Genomic DNA, 24,532 nt, shown 5'->3' with positions numbered 1-24,532 from the left:
CATCGATCACTTCATCCGACTGCAAAATCCCCTCCCTGTATTCAAGCTTTCAATCTATCCATCCATCATGGCTCCCAGTCTCGCACAACTCCCGGAGTACACTCCTCCGACACCCACCAAGGAAGACCGTGAGTAATTTGCCGACCATACGTAATGACTTCAGCTCATGAGTGACTCTTAGTGGACTACGTGGATCTGGTCAATCTTGACCTGTCCAAATTTGATGACCCTGCCGGTCGAAAAGAGCTTGCCAAGCAAATGTTCGAGGCCGCGACTGGATACGGCTTCCTTACGCTCACCAACCATGGCATCTCGGACGAAACCTACAAGCGCCAGATGACGATTGCCAACGGCGTCATGACCATGTCCTCGGATGACAAGGAGCCTTATGAAGGTTAGTCCCTCAATAATCATTCTCACCACAACCTAACTCCCTCTTTTTGCAGTCACGCCCGAAGAAGATGCTCGCGGCCTTTACGTCGGCTTCAAGCCCGCCGGACCTCTCGGACACAAGGGCGGCTTCCCGAAGCAACTAGACCACTACAACATCCTCGTTCACGATCCCAAGAACCGCCCGCACCCGGAGCTGCTGCGCCCGTATATGCCCGAGACAAACGAGGTGATGCACTTTATTCGAACCAACATTCTCATCAAGTTGCTGAAGCTTGTGGCCATGATCCTCGAGGTCCCGGAGGAGGCTGTGCTCTCCACGCATGCTCCTGGTGGCTCCAAGACGGAATACATCCGCTACGTGAGATCCATCAATGACTGTTCAGTGACTGCAATGGCTAACCTTCAGTTCAGATGATGTGTGAGCCTCGATCAAAGGAGGAGAGTGAAAAGTACCGTGACATCTTCCTGTCTGGACACACCGACTGGGGCACCTTTACTCTGCTCTTTTCCCAGCCCATCGCAGCCCTGCAGGTGCTCTGCCATCACACTGGAAAGTACCGATGGGTCAAGCACCAGCCCCATGGCATCGTTGTCAACTTCGGCGAGGCGCTGGAGCGCTTGACTGGCGGTCTGTTCAAGGCCACCATCCACCGTGTCGTACAGCCCCCTATGGACCAGCGCCACCTCCGCCGCATCGGCGTCATCTACTTCGTCCGACCGGCTGACGAGAGGGAGCTTGTGCCAATTGAGAACTCCCCGCTGCTTGAGCGCATGGGGGCTAACACGCCCATGGATGATAGAATCTTCTGCATGGCTGACTACTTGGACGCCAGGAAGCATGGCTGGAAGCGGTACGAGTTTGACATTGACAAGCCCAGAGATGAGTCGAAACACGCGGATTTCTTTGCCGGCGAGTACGTCGATCCCGAGGGGCACGCGAGTCTTGGCAAGTTCGATAATGTTCCTAGGGAGAAGTACACGATTCCCACGGTCAAGACTTGAGTTGTTTGAATGCGACGGTCGGAGCAAGCCGAGGACCCGACTCGTATAGCGTTAGATAGTGTATTACGGTTTTCTGTGGAGGAACAACATTCTTTGATACGAGATGCATTCAATATTGAAACAAACGCCTCTGCGCAATAATCCCTCGTGTCTTCAAGTACCATTCACCGCCCGTGTCTAATAGTGCATTTGAGATTACATTTCTCCTCCACCTGGTGACGCGCGAGACTGATCCAAGCATAATTGGGATACTACCCTGTAGAGTCTGCGATCCAACCCTCCATCTCCCAAACCGTATCTGTCCGCCTCTTGGCATCCCTCGGGACGATGACCGAGGAGGCTTGTTATCTCATTTAATCTAAGAACATGTATCACTTGGGGGCAATAATATCGACTTCGATACCTTCCTTTGTGAGCACCATCTCAACCTGACACTGCAGGCACAACAGATCCCCAGTAATCTAGAAGCGCTAATTGGATGCTGTGATGTGGATCTCGGCCAAAGCCCCGAAGCTATTGACCTTATCTTCCAGTTCTCCACCGCTATCTCTCGTATGAACAAGCTACTAGGCAAACGGAAAGGACACGCAGATAGGTGTCGGGATGGAGGGTTCAACTGCTGGGACGTGGTGTGATACTAAGCATGGCTATCTCCCGTTCCCTGATTCCAAGTCCAGATAGTCCCAAACTCTCACCGTACCGTGCGCTGACCTGGGAGGAGCGCCGCCCAGATGCAATCCTCCTCCTGAGCGCACAAGCGGCTTTATCAGCCGATCTACTGGAGCAAGGATCTCCTCCTGGCCCGTCCTGCATGCCCCGCGCATATTGCCCCGGATTAAACCTCGCTCGCAGGGAGTGCTAACGGCTCGGATCACGTCCCCCGGCGTTGTCTGGGGTGAAGCATCCAGGGAGTCGGAGAGGAGCGCCTCCAGCTGTGACGTGGTCTGGAACTCATTCCCTATCGAGGCTGAGACAACCCATGTTCCTTACTTGGGTCGCATAGGAGCATCCAGAACTCGCAGCTACACCGCGTGGATGCAGTTATAAGTACGCTGGCCCGAGGACACGAGAACGAAGATATCACAGCACCTCTCGACAGCAATTGGCACTGACTACCGCGCACACAGTCCAAGTTCTTCTCGAGGCCGACAAGATGTTTGCCAGGCTGCACGAGTACTTCCGGGGCAACCCCAGGTCCCCATTGGAGACGAAGCTGGTGTTCAAGCTTGATGTCTTTATTCTGACATTTTGCTGTCTGGCATATTTCATGTGAGCATCAGAAAAGTGGCGGGAAGGTTCTTCGCTGACTGTATAGGAATTACCTTGACCGATCCAACATTACCCAGGCCTATGTCTCGGGAATGAAGGAGGACCTTAAATTCAAGGGTGCTGAGCTCACCGTGATCAACTCGATCTACCAGACGGGATATATGATGTAAGTTTGCTTGCATCGATCGCTAGCTGAGGTGTATGAACCGATATCTAACCCTGCACGCAGTGGAATTGTCCCCAACAACTTGCTGCTCACTCGCTTTCGACCTAGAATCTTCTTTCCATTGATGATTGTTATTTGGGCTGCTTTCACAATGTGCACGGCTGCTGCGAAGCGTCCCGAGGACATCATGGTCATCCGCTTCTTCCAGGGATACGCCGAGTCTTGCGTGTTTGCCGGCACTCACTTCATCCTTGGATCGTGGTACACCGAGGAGGAGCTGGGCAAGCGCAGCGCCATCTTCACTGGCTCTGGCCTGGCTGGTGGAATGTTCGGTGGGCTTCTCCAGTCGGGAATCCACAAGTCCATGAACGGGCTGCACGGTCTTCCAGGCTGGCGCTGGTTGTTTATTGTGAGTTGGCTCAACACTTTGCCAGGGAGATCCGCCACTGACTATTACTTCCTTGCAGATTGACGGCATCATCACTCTCCCCGTCGCTATCTATGGGTATGTGTTGTTCCCCGACACTCCGGCCACAACTACGGCGCCGTACTTGTCGGCCGAGGAGAAGCAGCTGGCCATTGCCCGCGTGCCCATTTCGGAGGATCCGCCAGTGTTGAACAAGGAGTTCGCCAAGACCGTCTTCAACTCGTGGTATTTTTATGCATTTGCCCTTCTTTGGATCCTTGGCAACTGCTCCGAGGCATTCAGCTCCCAGTCTCTCCTCAACCTGTACATGCAGGCTCACCCCACCATCACATACACGGTATACCAGCTGAACAACTACCCGACGGGAGTCCAGGCGGTTGGCATTGTCTCGACGCTCCTGTGGGCTTCATATACGGATATCTACGGGAAGCGATGGATCACGGGATACTACAATGCTATTGTCGGCATCGCCACGTCCATCATCATCCTCGTCCCTAGCACCACAACAGCCGGCCACTTTGGGGCCTACTACTGGGCAGGGTCGATCTACTGCTGTCAGGCGACATTCTTTGCGTGGGCAAACGACACTCTCCGCAGCAAGCCTCCGGCAATGAGAGCGGTTGTCATTGGCACCATGAACTTCTCCGGAAACCTGTTCCAGGCCTGGTGGCCGCTGATCTTCTACCGCGCTGATGCGGCGCCAAAGTTTACTGTTAGTGCCCAACCGTCTCGTTTTGTCCCGTTTTTACGACTCAGTCCCAGCTAACTCCTCCCCTAGCGCGGCATGATTTGCATGATTGTCATTTGCAGCTTACTCGCCATCTGGGTCACCGTTATGGTCTGGTACGAGAGGCGGGACAAGAAGGAGCAGGCGGTTCTTGAAGGGCTGGCGATTGCTGATGCTGCGGATGCGAAGGTTGCGGATGTCGAGGTGACGGACGTCGACAAGAAGGTCTAGCGCTGAGAGCTTAGATCCGACGCCCTGAAATCAGGGCGTTTGGATGTGAAGCATTTATCCGCCTTCGCCCGTTGTGGTCATTTATGTATCTTTCGCATGTTTCCCCATTGAATGTAGCCCCGTGGTACTCCCGCATTTGCGTAGTAATCGTCGACGCTATAATAGACAGGCTGATCCTTGTCCGGGCCTCCATCGCTTGAGCCACGTCGCAACTGTGTCTCTTATCTCTAGTCCTATCCTCGGTATCTACAGCAATGGAGATACATGGGAGGAGCCCCGCCACCTCCATCCTCATAGCGCCATCGCCATTGGCTATTGAGCATCTGCTCTGATAACAATGACACACGATGCCCCGGTCGATTGAGACAGCCAATAGAAGACGCAGCTTTGCAACACCCCGATGCTCTGCAGGCCATCCACATCGGATATCGGACGCCGGAGAAGCTGGCAACCCAACGGCGACAGGGTTCTTAGTCGCGAGAGAGCTTCCAGCGCAGCTTCCCCTCACGTACGGGATGGGATATTGATCCTTATTGTTGGCATCTCCTGATCAAACGTCTCCTGATCCAAGGCCTAAGCACAGCGTAATCGACTGATCCAACGCGGCGAAACCATGACGCCGACCATGGAGGTTTCCTCCACGATCACCGTCGCTCCTAATGCGACTCTGCGGCCTTTTGCATGCCCAGCTTGCTCCAGTCGCTTTACTCGACTTGTATGACGTCGCGTGCCAGCTTTCAACGCGACATGGCTGACACTGACAAAAGGAAAATCTGAATCGACATACGCGGTCAGGTACATTGAGCGGCAGCATAGAAATTCATGTATCTCCACTAACGCGTTGGCTTGCAGTTCATCGAGAATCTAACCAAAGACCGTTTCCATGTCCACACTGCGATGTCTCATTCTCGAGAAGGTGAGTCAGACACAGAGCCTTGCCATCTCCCCGTCCATTTACTGACAGGTAATCCAGCGATTTGAGGAAGAGACACATCAAGAAATCGCATAAAAGGTCCATCTCACCAAAATCACCAGTCGAATCTATTCCACCACCAAACCCACCTATTGAGGATGTAAGAACATTGAAACATTCCTCATCGATGCTCCGTCTAATTTGACCATCGCCTAGATACCAGAACAAACCCAGGAAGCCTTCTCTCCCCACGATGTCTCGTGGCTCTTCAAGCTCCCCCAGTACATTGCCGCATATTTCGAAAAGTTTCATCCTGCGTTCCCTGCCTTGCACAAGCCAAGTATTGACACAGCAACCACAAGAGAGCCCCTGCTTCAAGCAATCGCGTGCATTGGCGCCGTGTACTATGCTCCGGGTCACAAATTTAGTATGCTACTTTTCAAAGCCGGCCTGAAGACCCTCGACCAATATGTCCGTTCTTACAAACTCTCCAGACCCTTGTTCAAGAGACTTACAATAAATAGACCCGAGAAGACCGTTCCAGGTTCAGAGAGGTTTGGGTCATCCAAGCCTATATCCTGTTCGAATATTATGCAATCTACAGCTGTCAAGACAAGCTGTTCCCTAGAGCCTTGAAAATGCATCGAAACCTCGTCGACGCAGCGCGTGAGTATCAAATGCTTCAGGATGGTGCGGCACTTCAAAGCGGTAGTCCCGATACTGCTATGAATATGAATGGCGAATTGGATACAGAGGAGACCAGATGGAAAGCATTCATCGAAAGCGAGTCCAAGAAGCGGTGAGTAGAGACAATCAACTGTCATCATTTTTACGAAGCCTAATACCGACAGCGTCATGTACTCTCTGTACTATCTGGATTCTCAAATGGCAATCACCTGCAACATGAGACCGCTTTTATCTGCCCTTGAGCTAAAATACGAACTCCCTTGCCCGGATAACTTGTGGTCGGCAGCCAATGCCACCTCATGGAGTTTGCTTGTTCAAGCTCAGGATTCTTCGCTAAACATGAATGAAGAGGACGACTATGAAGGAAATCCCGACCCACGGCCAGCCCATGGAGATCTCTACGAGTGCTTGTTGCATTTGATCCACCCCAATCGCGCTGTAGGACAACCTCTTGGGCTTCTCTGGTACTCGCCTTTTGCGTCCCTCATATTGATCATGCAGATGCAAATGATGATTCGGGATATGACTATGGCTAGCATCTTCTTCGCTTCCAATGTTAATCTCGGATCAACGAGACATAACCTGTTGGTTACCCGTCTATAGTGTTCTTCAATCACTAATATTCTTGTAGTTCAATATTATCAGAGGAGAATCGGACACAGATATTTCAAGCCCTTCACAGCTTAGCAGGTAGTTTCCGATTTTCTCAACGACACGATAGTCATGACTGACAAACCACAAGACCTCATCCCCAAACTTGAAACTCTGAATCTTCTAGACGACACAACGATATTTGGGATTGACGAAAACACCCAGCCAGACAGGGGAAACAAAACTCTCTGGCATTCAGTCTGGGTTGCATGGCACTACACGGCCATGACCTTGACACACCAGGATGCTCTTCTAACGACCGGGATAGTAGAGCTTGGCCTACCCACAGCGATATCAAGTAAGTGTTTGAAGATTAGAGAGTTTGCAAAGTATTCTAACCATCGAATAGCGTGCTGGGAACTCGGAAAGCCTCGAGCAAAGGATAATCGGGATGTATACAACGACAGGGATTTCATTCGCATCGTAAGTTCAAGTCGAAGTTATCCATGAGGACATCCCATAACTGGGTCTTTAGGTTGACCACTTGGAGCAATTGATTGAGCTCATGAACACGCCTACAACGACATCGCCAATCCGAGATGGCATATCCTTCCACTGCCAGGAAGACCCCTTCATGACGATGTTGGGGTTCAAGGCATGTATTATGGGATGGCGCGTCGTCCGCTTGATGGCATTAAGTGTCGATCACAAGATCCTGACTGGAGAGCTACCGATAAAAGAGAGCATCTCCACCTCCTTGGCTCGGGTGGTTCTGGCGAGGTTGATGGATGCTGTCGATTCTGGTGGACAAAGTTTCATCATTGGAAACAGTTCCGATTCTCGATATCTCCACTGGGCGGCAAAGGCATTCTCATTGAGAGATACTTGGCCAACTGGATCATGGATGGTGGCCGTGTTTCAAGAAACCCAACGTGAAGTAGTGTAGCATCATAGATAGGTATCATTGTATTTTATTCAACAATTGCCAAGATAATCATCTACAAACCATCATAATCGGGATACGTTCCACCAGCCTCATCGCGGATCACATTTTCTCCAAGAATCTTGGTAAAAATGGGATCGGACCTCAATCTCATGTAATACTCGTGCACGATAGGATGCTTCGCTGCCCATGCCTTCGTGAAAACCTGAGCTCAAGGTTAGATCCTTCAGCTGCATTGATTAGACTGAGACAACTTACAAATTGGTAGCCTCTTGCTAGGCCAGAGATGACAAACAGGTCTGCAATAGTCAGGGTGTCGCCGACGAGAAACGTCTTTCCTGAAATTTCCTTCTCCACAGCTCGAACTGTAAGCTCGCAATTTTCTTCTAACTGAGCCAGGATCTCGGGACTCGAAGGAGCCCGGCCAATGATTGGGTTAATCCAAGCCATAATAGGCGGCAGTAGCTCGTAATCGGTAAAGGATGCCCATCGCAGACAGGTCGTCTCTTCCCGAAGGCCGGAGCCGAGCAGGGTAGTCTTCGGGTCCTGCTTAGCCACTGGACACATCATCACGTCAGCAGAAGAAGAAGCAAAGGGCCAACACTACGTACAAAACCATGACACAGCTATGTTTTCATATACACAGAATCCATCCGCAGTCTCCAGCGCGGGCACTTTTCCAGGATGGAATTTGGACAGATACTCTTCGCCAACACCACCACGGTCTGTGTAGATCTTGATAGGTAGAGCGGTGACAATCTCAACGTCGAGTTTTAGTAGCTCCGCGATGTACAAGACCATAGTCGAGCGCGGGGCCTTAGGGTAGGTGTAAATCTTTCCGAACGACATTTTGAAATAGGTGATTCGAATTCGAGACTACGGTGGATGTGGAAGAGGACAAGGGAGCGGGTGTAGATACATATACGTAGACTGCTCTCCAGCTAGTGATGTCTAATCAGATGTTCTGTCAGCTACATATAGAGGAGCTCATATCTGTACCTCCACAAACCACAGCATTCCTCCATGTCTAGTTAGCGTGCATTGTCGATGCAGATGGCGGAGCTGGCTCGGTTGGCCGGAGGAGCTCCATGTTCGGCGTCCTCACCCGCGGCCAGCTCACAAGCACCGTTGCACATTAGGCAATATCTTTGGGGCGCCTATCAACTAACTTTCAGCACACTGGCTCTAATGACTTGTGCACATAACCCCTAATCTCTAATATATGTAGCCTTTATCCACGTTTGACACCCTCAGACCATCTTCCCTGATGCTAACTATTGTGTCGGCCCCAGTCCGCTCCCCACTGGTAAATAGGCACATGGTTCAACCTTTTATATTGTTAATTAGTTGGTTTATAATAACTATAGCGCCTCTTATTAGGGGAACCCTCTCCTGGGCCAAACTATGCCCATCTCACCACCAAGACAAACGAGAACCTTGAAGGCCACTGGTTCTGCTGTCTTAGTGTGGCATGTTATTGACGTTTCCAAACCCATCACCTAGCTACAAATTCAAAGGAAGTAATTCAGCAGTGAATTATTTACACCTGAAAAGTTCTTGCCATATTTATAGCTTCACTTGCGCTCCACTCTATCCCATCTCAAATCTAAAGCAGCAAGGGACATGGGTGATCCCCACAGTGACAGATCTTATGCCCCTTCGAGTTAGACATCACCACCGTGTATTCCCGATAAGAGTCTTCCACCACGGAGGAGCTCCTCCCTTTGGGGCACGCTAGTTAATCGAGCACCGCTATCGAGCAAACAGAATCAGATACTTATGATCATGATATGTAAGCGAGCTTTGCATCAGCTCAATCGTCTTTCATATATCTCGCTAATTCCCGGCTCCGTCCCAGACTCGTTCGATTGCGGTAATCTTCAGTTGCAACCCATCACACACTGGACATCAAGATCCTACCACAGAATCTGCCAGAATGACCATAGAGTAAGTCTCACATCCAAAGCAATGCCCCGCATTTCGCTAAGTGAATTAGGTACGTCCTGGTAACTGGGGCTACTGGGCTGGTTGGCGCCCATGTCGTGGAATGCCTCCTGAAGAAAGGCTTTAAAGTTCGAGCTGTAGTCCGATCAAAAACAAAAGCGCAACGGATGGTAGACTCGCAAAAGAACTTTGCAGACCGATTAGACTTTTACTATATTGACGACCTCACAACGCCCGGCGTGTTTCAAGATGCTATGACGGACATAGACGGCGTCATTCACCTTGCCAGCGTAAGCGCCCTTTCCACGACTCACTTAAATGAAGATCAACTGACCATGTCTTAATCAGCCACTGAACTACCAAGTGGCCGATAAAGAAAACGAGCTCATTGTTCCAGCGATAAAAGGTGTCCGGTCAATACTTGAGGCCAGTAAAGGCAGCGAAGTGAAGCGAATCGTCATGACATCTTCCTTCGGCGCCGTTCTTGACATGGGCCGGGAAGAGAGCACCCCGTACACATATTCCTCGAGTGACTGGAATCCAATCACGTATAGTGAGGCTAAGGACCCCGCGGCGACTCCTCAGGATGCTTATCGAGGGTCAAAGGTCTTCGCGGAGCAAGAGGCGTGGAATTTCGTCAAGACGGAAAAGCCCCAATTTGACTTGGTGACACTTTGTCCGTCGATGATCTTTGGACCCATTTCAGGGACTCTGAACTCGCCGAAAGATTTAAACGAGTCCAATAACATATTGTGGAAAGTTGCAACAGGGGGTCCATCAAATCCCCTGCCACCTGCTCGGTTCAACTTCTGGATCGACGTGCGAGATTTGGCAGAAATCCATGTTCAAGCTCTGGTCAACCCAAAATCGGGAGGAAAGCGATACATTCCAGTTTCTCCGGAAAAGTTCAATTATCAGCTTGTATCAGAGATCATGCGGCGAGATGTACCAGACAGCTCCAAGGATTCCGTCTCCACAGGACTACAGGAGATTAAAGGTCATATCAACATGGACATGACGGACATGGAGCAGGACTTCCCCTCGCTTACGTTTACAACGCTTAGGGAGACGGTGGTCGACTTTATGAATCAGGTATTACCAGTTCACAAATTTTGATAACCTAATATAGAGAAGATCAATACCTAAATAGTACCTTGTTTGCAATTTTTTTAATTTAAATTTCCAGTTCCAATTCTATTTAATAGTCCTTGGATCCTGAATATTTAACATTATTTTTTACAATGATGTATTTATTTCCTTAAAGTAATGCGATATAATAGAGAAAGACGGTTTGCCCTCTCTTCTCTCTTCCAGTCAACAATTTGCCGGTATATACCTAGCTACAGGTAGGACGTGTTGAGCAACATTGCATGCTGTACCTAACGCCCACCCCATGTCGCAACGGCTACGGGAATGGAACGTCCAAGCTAGGGCAATGACTTAAGGAGCCCCTCTTCATTCAGCTCAGGGCAGCAATTAAACTAATTTGCTTTCCGTTTCGCCCGTCCTTCACTTCGCCTTTGATGTCAAACATTTTAATTCTCTAGCCCCCAAACGATGAGACAAGTCAATGATAAAGTGGTACCGACGCAGCCCTGTGGATGTGTCTAAAACTAGCAATGGCTCCAAGTCGGATGATGCCATCGGCAGAGCTCAGGCAGGTATTCAGAAGGCCGAGACCACCGCCACGGTTGCTCCAGACTCGTGAATCACACCTTGCCTACACCAAAAAGAATCTAGCTACACCAGAGCGGACAATAATAGTTCAATTGTATCTGCTCAACCCCACGCCATACGCAAATACATCGATCATGATTGGACACGACGCCGAAGCGACGATGCGAAACTAGCTCAATCCCCCTCTCTCCCTGCATCCGCTTCTATGATTTGTCCATGCCCCTGAAATCGCGAGACAAAACTTGCTCAATACCACTCTTCTACCCACACCTAACGCCACACTCCAGAATCCACTAGGTCGCGAACATGATTAAAACGTACTTCTTGGCGATCTGGTTGTGGATTTTATTTTTAAACTAGCTGTCAAAGTTATCTGCTGGTGCAGTCCATGGAACCACTCCATCAGTCAATCGACGCGCAGCTTGCCCGTCATGATTGCCTCAACTGTGCTTCTTCTCAATCTTTTTTGCCTCGTTCATAATGCCAGCGCTCACAAAAATGGCATTGTGGGCTTCGGAATCTCGCTGTACCAGGACCTATGTTGCCAAGCATGTCATGATTCGCTCTCCTCCCTCTATCTGACTTGCACCACGTTCACTGATGAGGGTAGCATGTCGGGCATGGACATGGGAGACTCATCAGATATGATGGGCACCACCAGCGCCGACTGCTATGCTACTAACAAGGCCTGGCTCCAGACAATGGCGTATTGCATTCAGCAGAATTGCAACGCCGATGGATATCCTGCCAAGAAGCAGGCCAAGTGCTTCAGCAATCAAGCAGTTGCTGGGGCGTCCACGCCCACGTTCGAGGATAGTTTACCTGCCAAGGCTCCCACTTCAGAGCTGGCTGGGGATGCTGTATGGCTCAATTCCACCAACTTGGTGAACAAAGACCTGTACTACGCGACACATGGCACTCTGGGCGAGTTTGCGAGATCCGAATACCTTCACACGAGATATTCGTACGTGCTCTGTTAACCAATTCCTCCCTCCTGAACAGGAGGCTCACATACCACTTCTAGGGTGATCCTATATTTCATCGTCATCGGCATCTGCATTGCCGGCGGCGTCATAGCCCAAACCGCGAGCGCATTCCCGACATTCAAAAACCTATTGCAGAAGTCCTCATTCGCGTCCAAACTTCGAGGATACATCTTCCTACCCGCCTTGTTTGGCTCTCGACGCCTCGAAGCTCTCCCCGGCCACGCGGGATACATACCCGGCAGAACCCTGAGCATATTCATCACCATCTACATCATTCTGAACATAATATTCTCGAGCGTCTCATTCCGCAACTTTCAGCCCAATACTTGGTTTCTTTCCCCACAGTTCGAGATGTGCGAGTACGTCGGCAACCGAACCGGCACCCTTAGCCTTGTCAACATGAGCATTGCCATTTTGTTCGCCGGCCGGAACAATCTCTTGATTGCTCTCACGGGATGGAGTCAGACGACTTTCTTGACCCTGCATCGGTGGACCGCAAGAGTGGCTGCTTTGCAGGCCGTTGTGCACTCCATCGCCTACACTTTGGCCTATTTCGAGCCGGGATACGACGGAGCCTCAGCCTACGCCGCGAAAGCTGCAGAATCTTTCTACGTGAGTTTTTCATTCCAACCCCCAGTTCCCACCTGTAGTCGGTCTACATACGGCTTAGAAGCTTAAATGCGCTTATGCGTCACCATTTATGTGCTTGGGCAATCGCTAATCGTTTGCAGTGGTGGGGAATCATCGCAACAATTGCCCTGTGTCTAGCAACATGCTTCGCAATACTCCCGCTTCGCGTCAAATTTTACGAATGCTTCTTGATACTCCACATCGTTCTCGTAATCCTCGCCTTGATTGGAAGCTGGTATCATATCGTCCCCCACTTCGGCTATGACTACGGCTACCAGGTCTGGCTTTACATTGCTTTCGCCTTCTGGGCTGCCGACCGACTCGCAAGGTTGCTCCGAATCGCCTACTACAATGACTTCAGTGACTCAAAGGCCATTGTAGAGGCAGTTCCCGGATCCAATGTCATGCAGGTAACTGTCTTCCCACGCGTTCCGTGGAGTTTCGGTCCCGGACAGCACAGTTTTCTTTACATTCCTGAATTGGGCAAATTCTGGGAAAGTCACCCCTTCAGCGTTGCGGGTTGGACAAAACCAGGCCAAACTATGCCCATCGGTTTGGCTTCTGCCTCTCTTTCCAGCAGCCGCGACAAGGAGGTCAATATGGTCAAGGATTCTCCATTAAACCCCACAACGATAACGCAACGAGGAGCGTCTTCAGGCGAACTTCGTGCTCAGAATCGCCCATCAATCCGATTCATGATCCGCGAACGTTCTGGCATGACGTCTAGTCTCAGACGCCGCCTCTTGTTCTCTCCGTCTGGCTCGAACATGAAATTGTCCATCTTCACCGAGGGCCCATACGCAGGTCATCGGGCAACCCTCCACCCACTGTTTATTACCGACACTGTTCTTTGCATTGCCGGGGGCGTTGGCATAACAAACATACTTGGGTATGTACAGGAATACGCCAGTTTTACTCTTCAAGCAGATGAAAGCCAAAAGAAGGCCCGTGGAGTTATCAAGAAAGCAAAGCGATTCATTCTTGCCTGGTCTGCTAGGGAGATGAGCTTCATCGACCATGTCAAGAAGAACTTCCTCATTGATGCTGAAGACATCGAGTATTCCTTTTGGTGCACAGGCTCTCGCGAAAATTCTGGAAAGCCGGAATCCTTTGATGAAGGCCAAAAGGCGGATAACGTCACTTCGTCGAGGTCAGCAGCCTTGAACATGGGCAGGATGAAAATCGAGTCTGTGCTAAAGGGATCTGTGGAACACGGCCAGCATACCACCGTTCTGGTATGTGGACCTGGTGGAATGGCGGATGAAGTTACGAAGCAGGTTGTAAATTCTGTCAAGGATGGGTACAGAGTCGATCTGATTGAAGAAGCTTTTGCTTGGTAATTCATGCTCCATAGTTCCATTCTGGACACACATTTATTTGCACCAATTAATCTTTTTCTCCGTTACAACTTCCAAATTTCTCACTTCTTCGAGCTCGCTCATCACAAACGTACGAGATGGTGAATCACTCAGTATGAGCAAATGGGATCGTATACTTGAGTCCAGACCCTGCATGCGACCGCCACTCCTCGCGTGCCCGATATATTCGGCACATAGTTGTCACATTCAACCGATTTAAATGACCTCTATAGGACTCAAACGATGTAACTATACCCCAGTCGACCCTATGCTCAACGAGGCGCCTCCGATGACGAATCGATGTGTTAAACCCCTCACCCGCAATAAATAGAGCGAACTTGCTCATCCACGGGAACACCCCAGCCGACAGGGATTGGCGAGACTACGCTCGGACGGAGCTGTGTGATACTTCGGTTGCAGTAGTCCTCTGCAGGTACCCCTAGTCCCTGTGACGTGTATTCAGGCGTTGCATCTAGGCCTTTTCTTCCCCCTAACCTAAGCTGCTATTGTTTTGAGTGTGTGATGATCTTTAAACCCGCCGTGTTGTTAAATTTAACGCTCCTTTGCTCCTCCACACTATCAGTCTCGTTTGAGAGAAGTTAATCAGCCATACAAACCGACTCACATCAACAGCTGAAGCATTTCCTCTATCGCCAAGCATTACCGCCATGCAGCATACAGTGTCTATCATCGGCGCTGGACCAGCCGGATTTGCCCTCGCTGCCGATCTCCAACTCCACGGGACGAGTGTATTGGTGTATTCCCACCCAACTCACCTACGCCATGCGAATAATGTCAAGGACAAAGGCTACTTGAGAGCCAGGGGCGCATTCGAAGGATTCGCAACATTGCAGCTCACGTCTGATATGAGCGAGGCCATTGAGTTCTCAAATATCATCATTCTCACCGTCCCATCAACTGGCCAGGAGACAGTGCTGCAAGACCTCAAGGGCTACACACTGAATCGACATACCATTATCGCAGTGCCAGGAAATTTGTTCTCTCTCATCAAAGACGCTGAGATGGAGGTCGGTTGTATTATGGAAACCAACCTGTCGCCATACTCATGCAGGATGGATGAGGAGGGCTTGGTTGTGCTAGGAAAGAAGAATCTCGTCTTCATTGCGGCTTTGCAAAGACAACTGAATCCGGCCGTTTGCGACATGATACAAGCCATCTTCCCAATCAGACTCAAGTGGTGCAGCAGCATTATCGAAGTCTGCCTGTCGAATATCAACGGTATTTTTCATCCACTGATGATGTTGATGAATGCTGGTCGCATCGAGAGTACAGACGGCGACTTTTTCCTGTATCGTGACGGGCTAACGCCCTCCGTTGAAAACGCCATGCTGGCTGTTGACCGGGTACGAATCGAAATTGGCCACGCTTTCGGGCTCCGTCTGAAAAGTGCCGTCGAAGTCTCGAATGAGTGCTACGGCCATGGCTTCAGAAGCTTGGTAGAGCTGGCGCAAAATTCGGGACCACACAACCAACTCAAAGCTCCAGGTGATCTCGACAACCGAAATATCTCGGAGGACGTTCCGGATCTCCTGGTTTCCTGGCACAGCCTTGCCGAAAAGCTCGGGATAGATTCGTCTCCCATCAAGGCTGTGATTATTCTCGTCGAAATGGCCACAGGCATCAACTACTTGGAAACTGGGAGGAATCTGCAAAAGCTCAAGTTGGATCATGTCACGCGGAACGAACTGATCGGAAGGTTTAGCCCCATGTTCGGAGTGAAGGAAACTCGACTGTGATGGAGGAGAATTAGGTAGAACTACTTGGCGTTGACAGAATTTGAAAGGCGACCTATGTTGGCATAAATTTTACGGAAAACCGATTTCTCTCATCGTGTGGTTTCTTAGTCTATGAGCCTGTTTCTCTCTTTTAACAGTTGTGGTAACCGCATGCCTCTAAGATAACTGTTCGTAGCGTTGACTAGACAAAAGTGAACCTTCTGATCATTAAACTTGGAGCTCGAAGCCTTTAAAATTGCGGATCCTAGCACCGTACTTTCCAAAGATCCAAGGTATAGGCACGAATGCCAGAGCAACAAAACCCAGTAGACTGTTCCCCCAGCCCCACCCCAAAGCATCATATAGTTTTAGCCCGCTCAGCGGAATCAGCGCGCCAGCAGTACCTCTCAGCACTGCGTTGGCACCAATGACACTGGCTGCATATCCTTCGAATGCATCAATCAAGTAAGTCTGGATGCTTATGAAGATCAAGATAGACCCGAACCCTGTAATGGCCGTTCCAATCTGCGGAACAATCCAGTGAACTCGTGCCTCCACGCTCCAGCCATACATGAATAAACCAGCGGGAAATGCGAGGGATCCGGGTAATGTGATGATGAGGGAGAGGCGGTCCTCTGGCGTGACCGTCTTTCCGGCGGCAGCGCGTCTCTTGAGGGTTCTGTCGCTGAAATGACCAACATAGAAAACACCCGCCAAGGTACCGATGCCGCCAGCAATGAAAACGAGACCAGTGGAAAATGTTGAAAATTGGTAGACATCTTTGAAGACGAACGAGTATGTCGCAAAGAGCAGATAGAGGACGCCATATAGGACCGCAACGTATGTACACATGATAGTGACAATCGGACGGCAGATTAGCATTTTGGAAGGCCGCATTATGCTTCGTGTAATGTGATCCCTAGCAGTAGTTTGGGAGGCGAGTTTAGATCGATAGTCGGGATTCTTGGTTTCTCTCCTGAGCTTAATTGCTTTTCTTTCCAGCAATACAGGAGGGTATGTTTCCTTCAGGACAAAGAACGCGATGATGGCCACAACACCAATCTAATTGTAATTGTGATTAGAACAAACACCTATATCCAAAAACGGGGTCACAACTCACGGCAATTGAGATGACCCAGAACATCCACCTCCAGCCAGCGACTTCAGTCACATAACCCCCAATGATGGGGCCAACCATTGGACCGAGGATTGTGCCCACGGACCAGATTGACACAGCCCTACCTCTCTTCTCACGCGGCATAAGATCCACGATAGTTCCTGAGCCAATCGCAATTGTGGCTACGCCTGCGAACCCTGATAGAAAGCGGAAGACTAAGAGCATAGCTTCGTTCTGCGAGATAGCACACAGAATAGTGAAGCCTAGAAACAAGAAGTTGGTAATGTTGTAGATGACCACACGCCCATAGAGCTCGCTTAATGGGGCAAGTATCAACGGTCCACAAGCAAAGCCCAAGACAAATATTGATACTACAAAAGTCGCAAATAATGTAGAGGTTGTATCAAAATCTTTCATAATTACCTGGACAGCCGGTGCCACCATTGACGACACAAGCGGCCTACTTAGATTAAATTGTGCGCCAAGTCACTCAGATGTAGGGAATATGAGACACTTACACCAGGAAACTAATGACAGAAATAGTCAAAATGTTGGTCCATTTCACCCATGGTGACCAGTTTAGAGGGTTTTCTGGATCTTGGTCTTCTGGCTCATCCCACCACACAATGAAATCGGTGTGAGATTCGGATTGCGCAGCTACACCGTCTGTCTCATCACCGGAGCTCAACAACGCTGAAGCATGGCTTGCACTCGCTCCCCCATTCTTTTCATCGGGGCATTCGTCGACTTTTGCTTTTGATTCCTCGGCCCGTATTGCCACTCGTGGCTGATGAGCCGGGGAGGATGTGCTTTTACTTGGGCTTGACGGAGGCAGCATTTTGCAACAAAGGGCCCTAAATCCAGATGACAAAAGCAACTCGTATGAATGATCAAAGGAAGATTGCGAAATCATAGCAATCTTTGCGATCCGCAGCGAGACAATAGTACGCTAAGACGATATTCTTGCGGGCCGATGCAGAACAACGCTACGCCGAGGCATCCTTGAACCCGCAACTAGGCGAATCTTTTAAAACTATTTCAGGACAAGCGCGTATCGTTTAACTTAAGCATGCATGGCGCCAGCCTCCGATCATGGTTTAGGGACGTTGCACCATCGATTTCGGCACTTGTTGAAGGCAACATGGAGGAATCTCGGCAAATAATTTGCTCAAACTATCTCGATCTTTCTTAATTATCCCGGGAATAGCCCCGCTCAAACAACCCGGGGCCCCGAACGGTGAAACTAAGATGCCGGTTATAATTGCACCATCGTCTCGGCACAGTACAGCCGACGACCCTGGAAGAACTGCCTCAAACTCCCTCGTCTTGGTTTCATGTCTCGTATTCAGTCTACTTTCCGATCGTCGGATGAAGGTGGTGGCTCGCAGCGGCGCTTCAAGGAGGCGAACACATGTACATCAGACACCCACTGATTCCTTTTGAGGCTGCTGCTACGCTCCAGCATGGTGGAAGTGCTACTACGGATGCACGTAACCCATCCTTTAATTAGGAAGATCAACACGTGGTGTACATTTGAGTTTCTGTCAAAAATGCCGACTGGGGAATGCCAGTGTCGAATTAGAATCATCAAGGATCAAATCAAGGGACTTTTAAGTCTGGCAGGAAAAAGTTCCCGGCAGCTCAAGTACAATTTGTGAACATCTACCCAGTCTAACTAAAAGTACTCAATCTTTGATAGCCACGGTGACCAACAGCTCCATCTCCATTTGGATTCCATTTTCTGTAGTAATCTTGTCCCACTCCTTTTTCATTTCCTCCCTTGCACTTGGACGTAGATCCAGAGGGATGCCACCATACGTCTTCCCAGAGGAACTTGTATCCAACCAATCGATCATTGCTTCAGCGTCCTTAACTGCCTTGGCGATCTTGTTTATGACGATCTTTCTGGTAGAAAATCCGGCATCGTCAAGGAGATGTTCCAATTCGCGCTGCTTGAGGAATCTTGGCGGGCTTTGCTCCGGATAGTTTCGGTAGGGTTCTCTCGACAGCACATCTTCCTTGATTCGTTCCTGTGCAGTGACATAGTCACCGGATCCGCCAGAAATGCCTAGGCGGCCCCCTGGCTTCAGCACACGAGCGAATTCCTTGACTGCCTTTGGCTGATCCTGGACCCAATGGAGTGTAGAGTTCACAAAGACCACGTCGAAACTCGCTGCCGGGAATCGTGACAGGTCTTCGGCTATTCCGACGTGAAAGGACAAATTCGCCTTTTTGATTTCGAGGGCAAGCGAGATTCTCTCCGTACTGGGATCAACGCCAACCACAGTGCCATCTGCCCCAACGATCTCTGTAATGTGCGACGTGAGGTTGCCGGGTCCGCAACCAACGTCAAGAACGCTAGTCCCCGGGAGAATTCCTAATTTTTCGAGGAGAAACAGGCCCGCATCGTATTGGGTATTGTTAACGAGGGTATAGCCTTTGGCCAACTCCTGGGTATCCGCCATGGCTGCGCTGATGTATTTTGTTGAAATGGTGAAACGGCTCTGTGAAGTTCCTATTTTGGGCAGATGCATGGCGAATTGGTCAATATTTGTGGCCTACATCGTGAGGTCAATCAACACGACTAGATCAGCATTCAGTGGTGCAAAGTCGGGAGAGTCTATGCGTGAATTCATCGCAAGAGCCGCGAGAGTAAATGAGGTCGTTTGAGCATATTAATCCACATGCTTTCGTTCTCCTGTACTACGTCCCTTGCGACACAAGTTAGTGGCTACTACTGTAACATTTCGATAATTACGCACGAGTTAGCGCGCTCCGCTTACATGCAGATGATGCCAGAAATAGTGCCGAATTGAACCAAGACGGAATTCGAGCCCAGCCATTTACCCCAGAGGCATGCGAACTTGCCGAGATTTCACGGCATAGGTAGGTTAGTCGCACACTGCAACTCCCGCAATAGCCGCCGGTGTGATGGTGACACCCCTGCGGAGACGCCTCATGGCGTAAGGCGAGCAATTTTGAGCGCATTGAATCTGAAGATTCCCGGCGCTTCATCAAATGTGATACGGCGATCACTCAACAAGGATGCACGTAGACAACACTAACTAGATTGTCTGAAGAATCCAAACTTAATTGCCGACGAAAATTGCCATTGCCGAGTTCTAAAAAAAAGATGGGATTCACCTAGCTTTGTACAGCTAGTAGAATGGCCTCAGAAGGACCAACCTAGCGACTAGGTGAGAATTCCCCAAGAAAGAATGGCATCGGCCATTCGCATTTGTTACAACAATACTGATTTTCACTTAAATCTTTACTGAACATCTCTCAGAACATACGCAAAAATCTCCCGCTACCAATGTTGACAATGATGAGGAATACGTTCTCTGCCACGTCAGTGATTGCGACGCTTGGCATGCTTGTAAGTCAACAGTCTATACTAAGGGGGAAAAACCCTAATTGCTCCTAGCTTGTTCTTGGGTTTCTGATCCAAATTATCCAAAGGCGATTCTTTCACCCTCTTCGGAACGTGCCTGGTCCCTGGATAAACAGCGTCTCAGAGCTACCTGCTTCCTTGGCATTGGTGACTGGCAACCAACACAGATACTACAGGTCACTGCATGAGAAATATGGCCCAGTAGTGCGAGTCTCTCCCAATGAAGTTGGCTTCATTAGCGTAGAAGCTCGAGAAGAGATCTATGGCCTTCGAGTGCGTGCCAACCCCTTTCAAAAGTATGGAAGCTGACATGTTTTGCAGAAAGGTGGTCTAAACATGGAGAAGAGCCCAATCTTCCTGGGAGCCGTGGGAAGTGTAGATGGACAAACTGGGGTCAGCCTAGCTGTGAACAAAGAGCACGCTCGACAACGCAGGGCGTTGGGATATCTTTTCACCAACAGCGCATTGTTACATTTTGAGAGTGTACTTCACCTTCATATCGACAAATTCCTCACCGTCCTGAAGACAATGACATCCGAGAAGCGAGCAGTGGATTTCTCAGCTTGGTGTAAGCCTCTCCCACGTATGAGTGTTGGTGCCTCCTCGACTGACAATACACAGACACCTACCTGGCATTCGATTTGATGGGCGATCTGTGCTTTGCCGAGCCATTTGGGTGTTTGGATCAGGCATCAGATACAGAGTGGTCTACATCTGTTATCAATGTGTTTGTGGCAGCTACATGGACGCAGGCTATCCGTCGTCTCTCTGGTGTCGGTACACGGCTCGAGTCGCTTATTACTCGACTTCTTGTTCCTTCTAAGGCCACGACCTGGAGAATGACTCATTTGAACAATTCACGTGAGAAGACTATTCGCCGACTGGCAGATCCCGACCGAGAGCATGCAGACTTCATGTATCACATTCTCAACAACGAATCCAGGAAGTCGCTTTCTCAAACAGAAATCATCTTGAACATGTCGTTATTCATCAGTGCTGGAACAGACACGACTGCTACAGCCCTTACTGGCTGGACATACTTTGTGTCCACTCATCCAGATGTGTACAAACGTTTGATGAGCGAAATTAGAGGAGCTTTTCTGACGGAAGAGGACATCAAATGGGATAAGGTAAAGGATCTTCGATACCTCGAAGCGACTCTCAACGAAGCCCTACGTCTCTTTCCACCTTCGCCGGCGAGTCAGCAACGTGTCGTTCCCCTTGGTGGTGCTACAATTGACGGCTACTATGTCCCCGCGGGGACGACTGTCGCTGTCGCCCCATGGGTAGCGACACACTCACCCTTGAACTTTCACGAGCCGGATCTCTTTAAGCCCGAGCGTTGGCTGGGAGAGGATGAAAAGTTCTCAAACGACCGCCTCAACGCTTCGCTGCCGTTTGGGACGGGGCCAAGAGTATGCATCGGGAGAAACCTTGCCTACCTCGAGATGCGCCTCATTGCATCCCACTTACTGTGGAACTTTGATCTGGAACTTGATAAGGGGGAATATATCGAGAAAAATTGTGTGTGGGGCCTGAATGGCCAGGTGAAGCCGATGAAGGTATTCCATTCTATGACAAAGCCAGAATTATGGGTGCAGTTGAGAGCGGTTTGCCGGTGACTTTATCGGGCACGACTAAAGTCCGCTACAAGCTAGGATAGTCCAAGTGTGGCGTAGGTGGTGACTTATCAAGAAGTCTGAAGAATCGTTTACTTAGGTTCACAGGTTGGAGGAATCCCGGTGGATTTGGATGTTAGACTCTACGACAAGGATCATGAAAGGCATGATGCTGCTTGTGTAGATCTGATATTCAATACAGAAGTGATTAATACATGTATATTGGCAATCCTTCATCCGTTAAGAACCCTCTTAAGGTGAAACTTTCGTCACCCAGCTGCTAGTTGAACATGATCACAGAGTAAGCCCACAGTTAAATGTGTTCCATCACCACCAGGTGCATCGTACCAAGTTAAATACAACCCGGAAATGACCACACATCCTCTGCTACGTGTTGTCAATTGTGTGTGCTACAGAGATTTTCGGGATTTATAATACAAATTATAGATTCTGAGGGAATCCGAGATCATGTCGGAGTTGGGATCTACAATGCGGATACAACGGGTTATCCCTGGAAAGAGCTGCTCGAGTGAAATTCGCCATGTTGGAAATTGGTTGTGATGGGATGAGTGTCAGAAGGGAAGTTGGTCTCTTGATGATGGGAGACGTCAGCCTCCCTTATATCCTATTGCTCGGAATAAGGTTACTATCTCAAGGTCGTTGACTGCAGACAGTAAGGTTGTTAACTGCAGACAATAGGGTCGTTGACTGACCCTATTATCTACAGATAGCAGGGTTGAAGTTAGAGGGGTTAAATGGAAGCTTCAGGCAGAGACCGGTGGACAACAACCTTATTATTCAGCTACTATTTCTTCTGGTGCTGGGTGTAGTACTTATTGTTTATCCCTACTGTTTGAGATTACTGTATGTGTCACATATATCGGGATATCGGATTCCGGATGTATCATGCTATTGAAGCTTTCTTCTTTCATCATAGGCGTCCATCGCCACCTGCTTCGTCATCGGCCTCGTCACCGATCTCATGATAGTCCTAGCTTTTCCTTGATTTTTCCTATAGCTAGCTGAAGCTAAAGACTCCGGACTATCCGGAGCCTCTCGGCCGTCCGAGGTCATCCGAGGTCATCTTCATCTATAAGACTAACCTAGTAGACCTCAATTAGATAGGAAGAATAGCAAGAGCTTCTCACATATATAATCCTATCTATCTGCTAGATGCAACAGTTATGAGCCCGGTTGGCTCCTCTGACTTGACAAAGTAATCATCATCATCCCTATCTATTTCATCCTTCCTTTCTAGGTTGCTATTATAGCAGCCCTCTCTTCTAAGCCTCCCGGGCTCCCTCTTTCAAGCTGTCTGACTAGCTGTCTGACTAGCTGTCTGACTAGCTGTTATCCTAGCCACTTGGCAGACTGTCAAGCTAGCTAGCTCTCTTTTCCTTCCCTTTAAGACGGATTTTTCCATCATCTTTTAAGATCTCTATCAGGTCAGACTAATAGCCTCTACTGTAGCTATCTCTAGACCCAATAGATCCAACAGATCTAGAAAGCTCTTCCCAGACCATCCTCCAGGGTTACGGTAACTAAAAACAATAGATTAGCATTATCCAGAAGCATACAACTGCCTCGGAAGTCTGGGCCTATTTGGACCCTTCTAAGCCTGATAAGCCCGTTCTAGCTGTCCCTATAGAGCCGACCTTTAAGACGGTTAAGCCGGGGGCAGCAGGGCTAGAAGACCTAAATACCAATCAATTTAGAAGACTGGAATTTCTTTACAATTAATATAAGACTAAGCTTTAAGTCTACAGGGACAAGTAGAAGGCCCTAACTTCCATCCAGCATTATATAACTAAGACTGTCGGTAGCTATTATAGCATTATCGAATCTAAGAATGACCTAGCTAAGCAGCTATCCCTTTTAAAGGATATGGTCGAGCCGACTTCTTGGAATCTAGAAGATCGGACCTTGGAATGCTTCTAGAGCATTCTAAAGAGCCCAGATAGGACCAAATTGACGGAATAGGTCCTAAGCTAGCAGAAGGTCCTAATAGAAGCTAAGAAAATCAGCCTTCTGAATACTTAAGAAATCAGACCAACCCGGTATTTCCTTTAAGCAGTTAGCACAATCAATCCGGCCTTTTCCAAATTCTAGCTACAAATGATAGAAAACATCGCCCGCGGCAATGAAAAGGGATGGAAGGAGAAAATCCCTAACGGCATCGAGATTAGCAATATGTTCGAAAAACAGACCCTAATGCCGTTAAAGGCCAGCAAGAGCAGCTTTTCTAGCTTCCAAGGAACCCCCGAGGGATCCGGCGCTAGCCCCGGGTCCTCCGGATCTTCCGGACCTAGGCCCGCTAGATCCGGCCCCTCTAGGCCCCTCTGTCTGTGTGGAAAATGGCATTTCTATGCTGACTGTTACTATTTGATTAGCTGGATCAGACCTACTGGATGGAAGGCCAAGGAAGACATCAAGATTAAGGTTAACAAGCAGCTCGAGGAGCCTAAGATTAAGGAATAAGTTGACAGGGCTATCGAGAAAGCCCAGAGGAAGGAAGCTAGGCCTGATAATAAGCTAGATACATCTGAAGATAAGGAAATTAGAGGATCTGCTTTTGCCGGCGCCGGCTTTACCCTATTTCGAGGTCAACAGCAACAGCAACAGCCAGTCTCGCAGCCCGACCTGTAGATAGCTTCAGAGACGGCTTAGCAGCCCGGTTAGCAGCCGGGACAGCAGCCCACACAAAAGCCAGTCTCGCAGCCCG

The 24,532-nt window shown here is 49.3% G+C and overlaps 11 protein-coding genes across 11 annotated transcripts; 8 read left to right on the top strand and 3 right to left on the bottom strand.

Moving 5' to 3' along the window:
* Nucleotides 1-67: 67 nt before the first annotated feature.
* Nucleotides 68-1,395, top strand: BGZ61DRAFT_371649 (gibberellin 2-oxidase; the record flags this gene model as incomplete). Its single annotated transcript, XM_046242118.1, has 4 exons — nt 68-128; nt 182-394; nt 447-751; nt 805-1,395. The coding sequence occupies 4 exons, from the start codon at nt 68-70 to the stop codon at nt 1,393-1,395; spliced, it is 1,170 nt and encodes a 389-aa protein (XP_046095081.1).
* A 1,066-nt stretch (nt 1,396-2,461) lies between these two features.
* BGZ61DRAFT_434112 (retrograde regulation protein 2) lies at nt 2,462-4,322 on the top strand. Its single transcript, XM_046243945.1, has 5 exons — nt 2,462-2,664; nt 2,711-2,830; nt 2,894-3,239; nt 3,298-3,969; nt 4,036-4,322. Exons 1-5 carry the CDS (start codon nt 2,549-2,551, stop codon nt 4,213-4,215), a joined length of 1,434 nt encoding a protein of 477 aa, XP_046095080.1. The 5' UTR covers nt 2,462-2,548; the 3' UTR covers nt 4,216-4,322.
* A 506-nt stretch (nt 4,323-4,828) lies between these two features.
* On the top strand, nt 4,829-7,365 carry BGZ61DRAFT_594291 (fungal-specific transcription factor domain-containing protein; the record flags this gene model as incomplete). Its single annotated transcript, XM_046256839.1, has 11 exons — nt 4,829-4,930; nt 4,983-5,010; nt 5,068-5,131; nt 5,189-5,288; nt 5,345-5,599; nt 5,653-5,927; nt 5,980-6,399; nt 6,447-6,505; nt 6,558-6,764; nt 6,816-6,889; nt 6,942-7,365. The coding sequence occupies 11 exons, from the start codon at nt 4,829-4,831 to the stop codon at nt 7,350-7,352; spliced, it is 1,995 nt and encodes a 664-aa protein (XP_046095079.1). The 3' UTR covers nt 7,353-7,365.
* A 39-nt stretch (nt 7,366-7,404) lies between these two features.
* Nucleotides 7,405-8,198, bottom strand: BGZ61DRAFT_371662 (elongation factor EF-1 gamma subunit; the record flags this gene model as incomplete). The annotated part of the gene is made up of 3 exons (XM_046242121.1): nt 7,405-7,554; nt 7,608-7,906; nt 7,961-8,198. 3 exons carry the CDS (start codon nt 8,196-8,198, stop codon nt 7,405-7,407), a joined length of 687 nt encoding a protein of 228 aa, XP_046095078.1.
* Nucleotides 8,199-9,285: 1,087 nt separating this feature from the next.
* Nucleotides 9,286-10,477, top strand: BGZ61DRAFT_568126 (dihydroflavonol-4-reductase; the record flags this gene model as incomplete). The annotated part of the gene is made up of 3 exons (XM_046255988.1): nt 9,286-9,296; nt 9,346-9,583; nt 9,642-10,477. The coding sequence occupies 3 exons, from the start codon at nt 9,286-9,288 to the stop codon at nt 10,407-10,409; spliced, it is 1,017 nt and encodes a 338-aa protein (XP_046095077.1). The 3' UTR covers nt 10,410-10,477.
* Nucleotides 10,478-11,345: 868 nt separating this feature from the next.
* Nucleotides 11,346-13,933, top strand: BGZ61DRAFT_523814 (ferric reductase like transmembrane component-domain-containing protein). Its single transcript, XM_046252604.1, has 3 exons — nt 11,346-11,934; nt 11,995-12,568; nt 12,688-13,933. Exons 1-3 carry the CDS (start codon nt 11,402-11,404, stop codon nt 13,924-13,926), a joined length of 2,346 nt encoding a protein of 781 aa, XP_046095076.1. The 5' UTR covers nt 11,346-11,401; the 3' UTR covers nt 13,927-13,933.
* Nucleotides 13,934-14,612: 679 nt separating this feature from the next.
* Nucleotides 14,613-15,701, top strand: BGZ61DRAFT_540684 (6-phosphogluconate dehydrogenase; the record flags this gene model as incomplete). The annotated part of the gene is made up of 1 exon (XM_046254942.1): nt 14,613-15,701. One exon carries the CDS (start codon nt 14,613-14,615, stop codon nt 15,699-15,701), a length of 1,089 nt encoding a protein of 362 aa, XP_046095075.1.
* A 207-nt stretch (nt 15,702-15,908) lies between these two features.
* BGZ61DRAFT_486362 (major facilitator superfamily domain-containing protein) lies at nt 15,909-17,635 on the bottom strand (the record flags this gene model as incomplete). The annotated part of the gene is made up of 3 exons (XM_046249853.1): nt 15,909-16,742; nt 16,801-17,257; nt 17,316-17,635. 3 exons carry the CDS (start codon nt 17,633-17,635, stop codon nt 15,909-15,911), a joined length of 1,611 nt encoding a protein of 536 aa, XP_046095074.1.
* An 847-nt stretch (nt 17,636-18,482) lies between these two features.
* BGZ61DRAFT_500101 (S-adenosyl-L-methionine-dependent methyltransferase) lies at nt 18,483-19,262 on the bottom strand (the record flags this gene model as incomplete). The annotated part of the gene is made up of 1 exon (XM_046251509.1): nt 18,483-19,262. The coding sequence occupies one exon, from the start codon at nt 19,260-19,262 to the stop codon at nt 18,483-18,485; it is 780 nt and encodes a 259-aa protein (XP_046095073.1).
* An 851-nt stretch (nt 19,263-20,113) lies between these two features.
* Nucleotides 20,114-21,813, top strand: BGZ61DRAFT_486360 (cytochrome P450; the record flags this gene model as incomplete). Its single annotated transcript, XM_046249852.1, has 4 exons — nt 20,114-20,176; nt 20,225-20,464; nt 20,513-20,759; nt 20,813-21,813. 4 exons carry the CDS (start codon nt 20,114-20,116, stop codon nt 21,811-21,813), a joined length of 1,551 nt encoding a protein of 516 aa, XP_046095072.1.
* Nucleotides 21,814-23,925: 2,112 nt separating this feature from the next.
* BGZ61DRAFT_486359 (uncharacterized protein) lies at nt 23,926-24,288 on the top strand (the record flags this gene model as incomplete). The annotated part of the gene is made up of 1 exon (XM_046249851.1): nt 23,926-24,288. The coding sequence occupies one exon, from the start codon at nt 23,926-23,928 to the stop codon at nt 24,286-24,288; it is 363 nt and encodes a 120-aa protein (XP_046095071.1).
* Between the last annotated feature and the right edge of the window lie 244 nt (nt 24,289-24,532).

This window comes from Ilyonectria robusta (assembly GCF_021365365.1).
Source record: "Ilyonectria robusta strain PMI_751 chromosome Unknown BGZ61scaffold_47, whole genome shotgun sequence".
NCBI classification, from domain to species: Eukaryota; Fungi; Ascomycota; class Sordariomycetes; order Hypocreales; family Nectriaceae; genus Ilyonectria; species Ilyonectria robusta.
This window is presented reverse-complemented; position numbering and strand designations above follow the sequence as displayed.

Bases quoted from the DNA above. Each gene is read 5' to 3' on its own strand.
- BGZ61DRAFT_523814 (XM_046252604.1), top strand. From the start codon at position 11,402: ATGATTGCCTCAACTGTGCTTCTTCTCAATCTTTTTTGCCTCGTTCAT. The intron at 11,935-11,994 runs GTACGTGCTCTG...TACCACTTCTAG, and splicing joins TACCTTCACACGAGATATTC to GGTGATCCTATATTTCATCG. The intron at 12,569-12,687 runs GTGAGTTTTTCA...AATCGTTTGCAG, and splicing joins AAGCTGCAGAATCTTTCTAC to TGGTGGGGAATCATCGCAAC.
- BGZ61DRAFT_434112 (XM_046243945.1), top strand. From the start codon at position 2,549: ATGTTTGCCAGGCTGCACGAGTACTTCCGGGGCAACCCCAGGTCCCCA. The intron at 2,665-2,710 runs GTGAGCATCAGA...CTGACTGTATAG, and splicing joins TGCTGTCTGGCATATTTCAT to GAATTACCTTGACCGATCCA. The intron at 3,240-3,297 runs GTGAGTTGGCTC...ACTTCCTTGCAG, and splicing joins GCTGGCGCTGGTTGTTTATT to ATTGACGGCATCATCACTCT.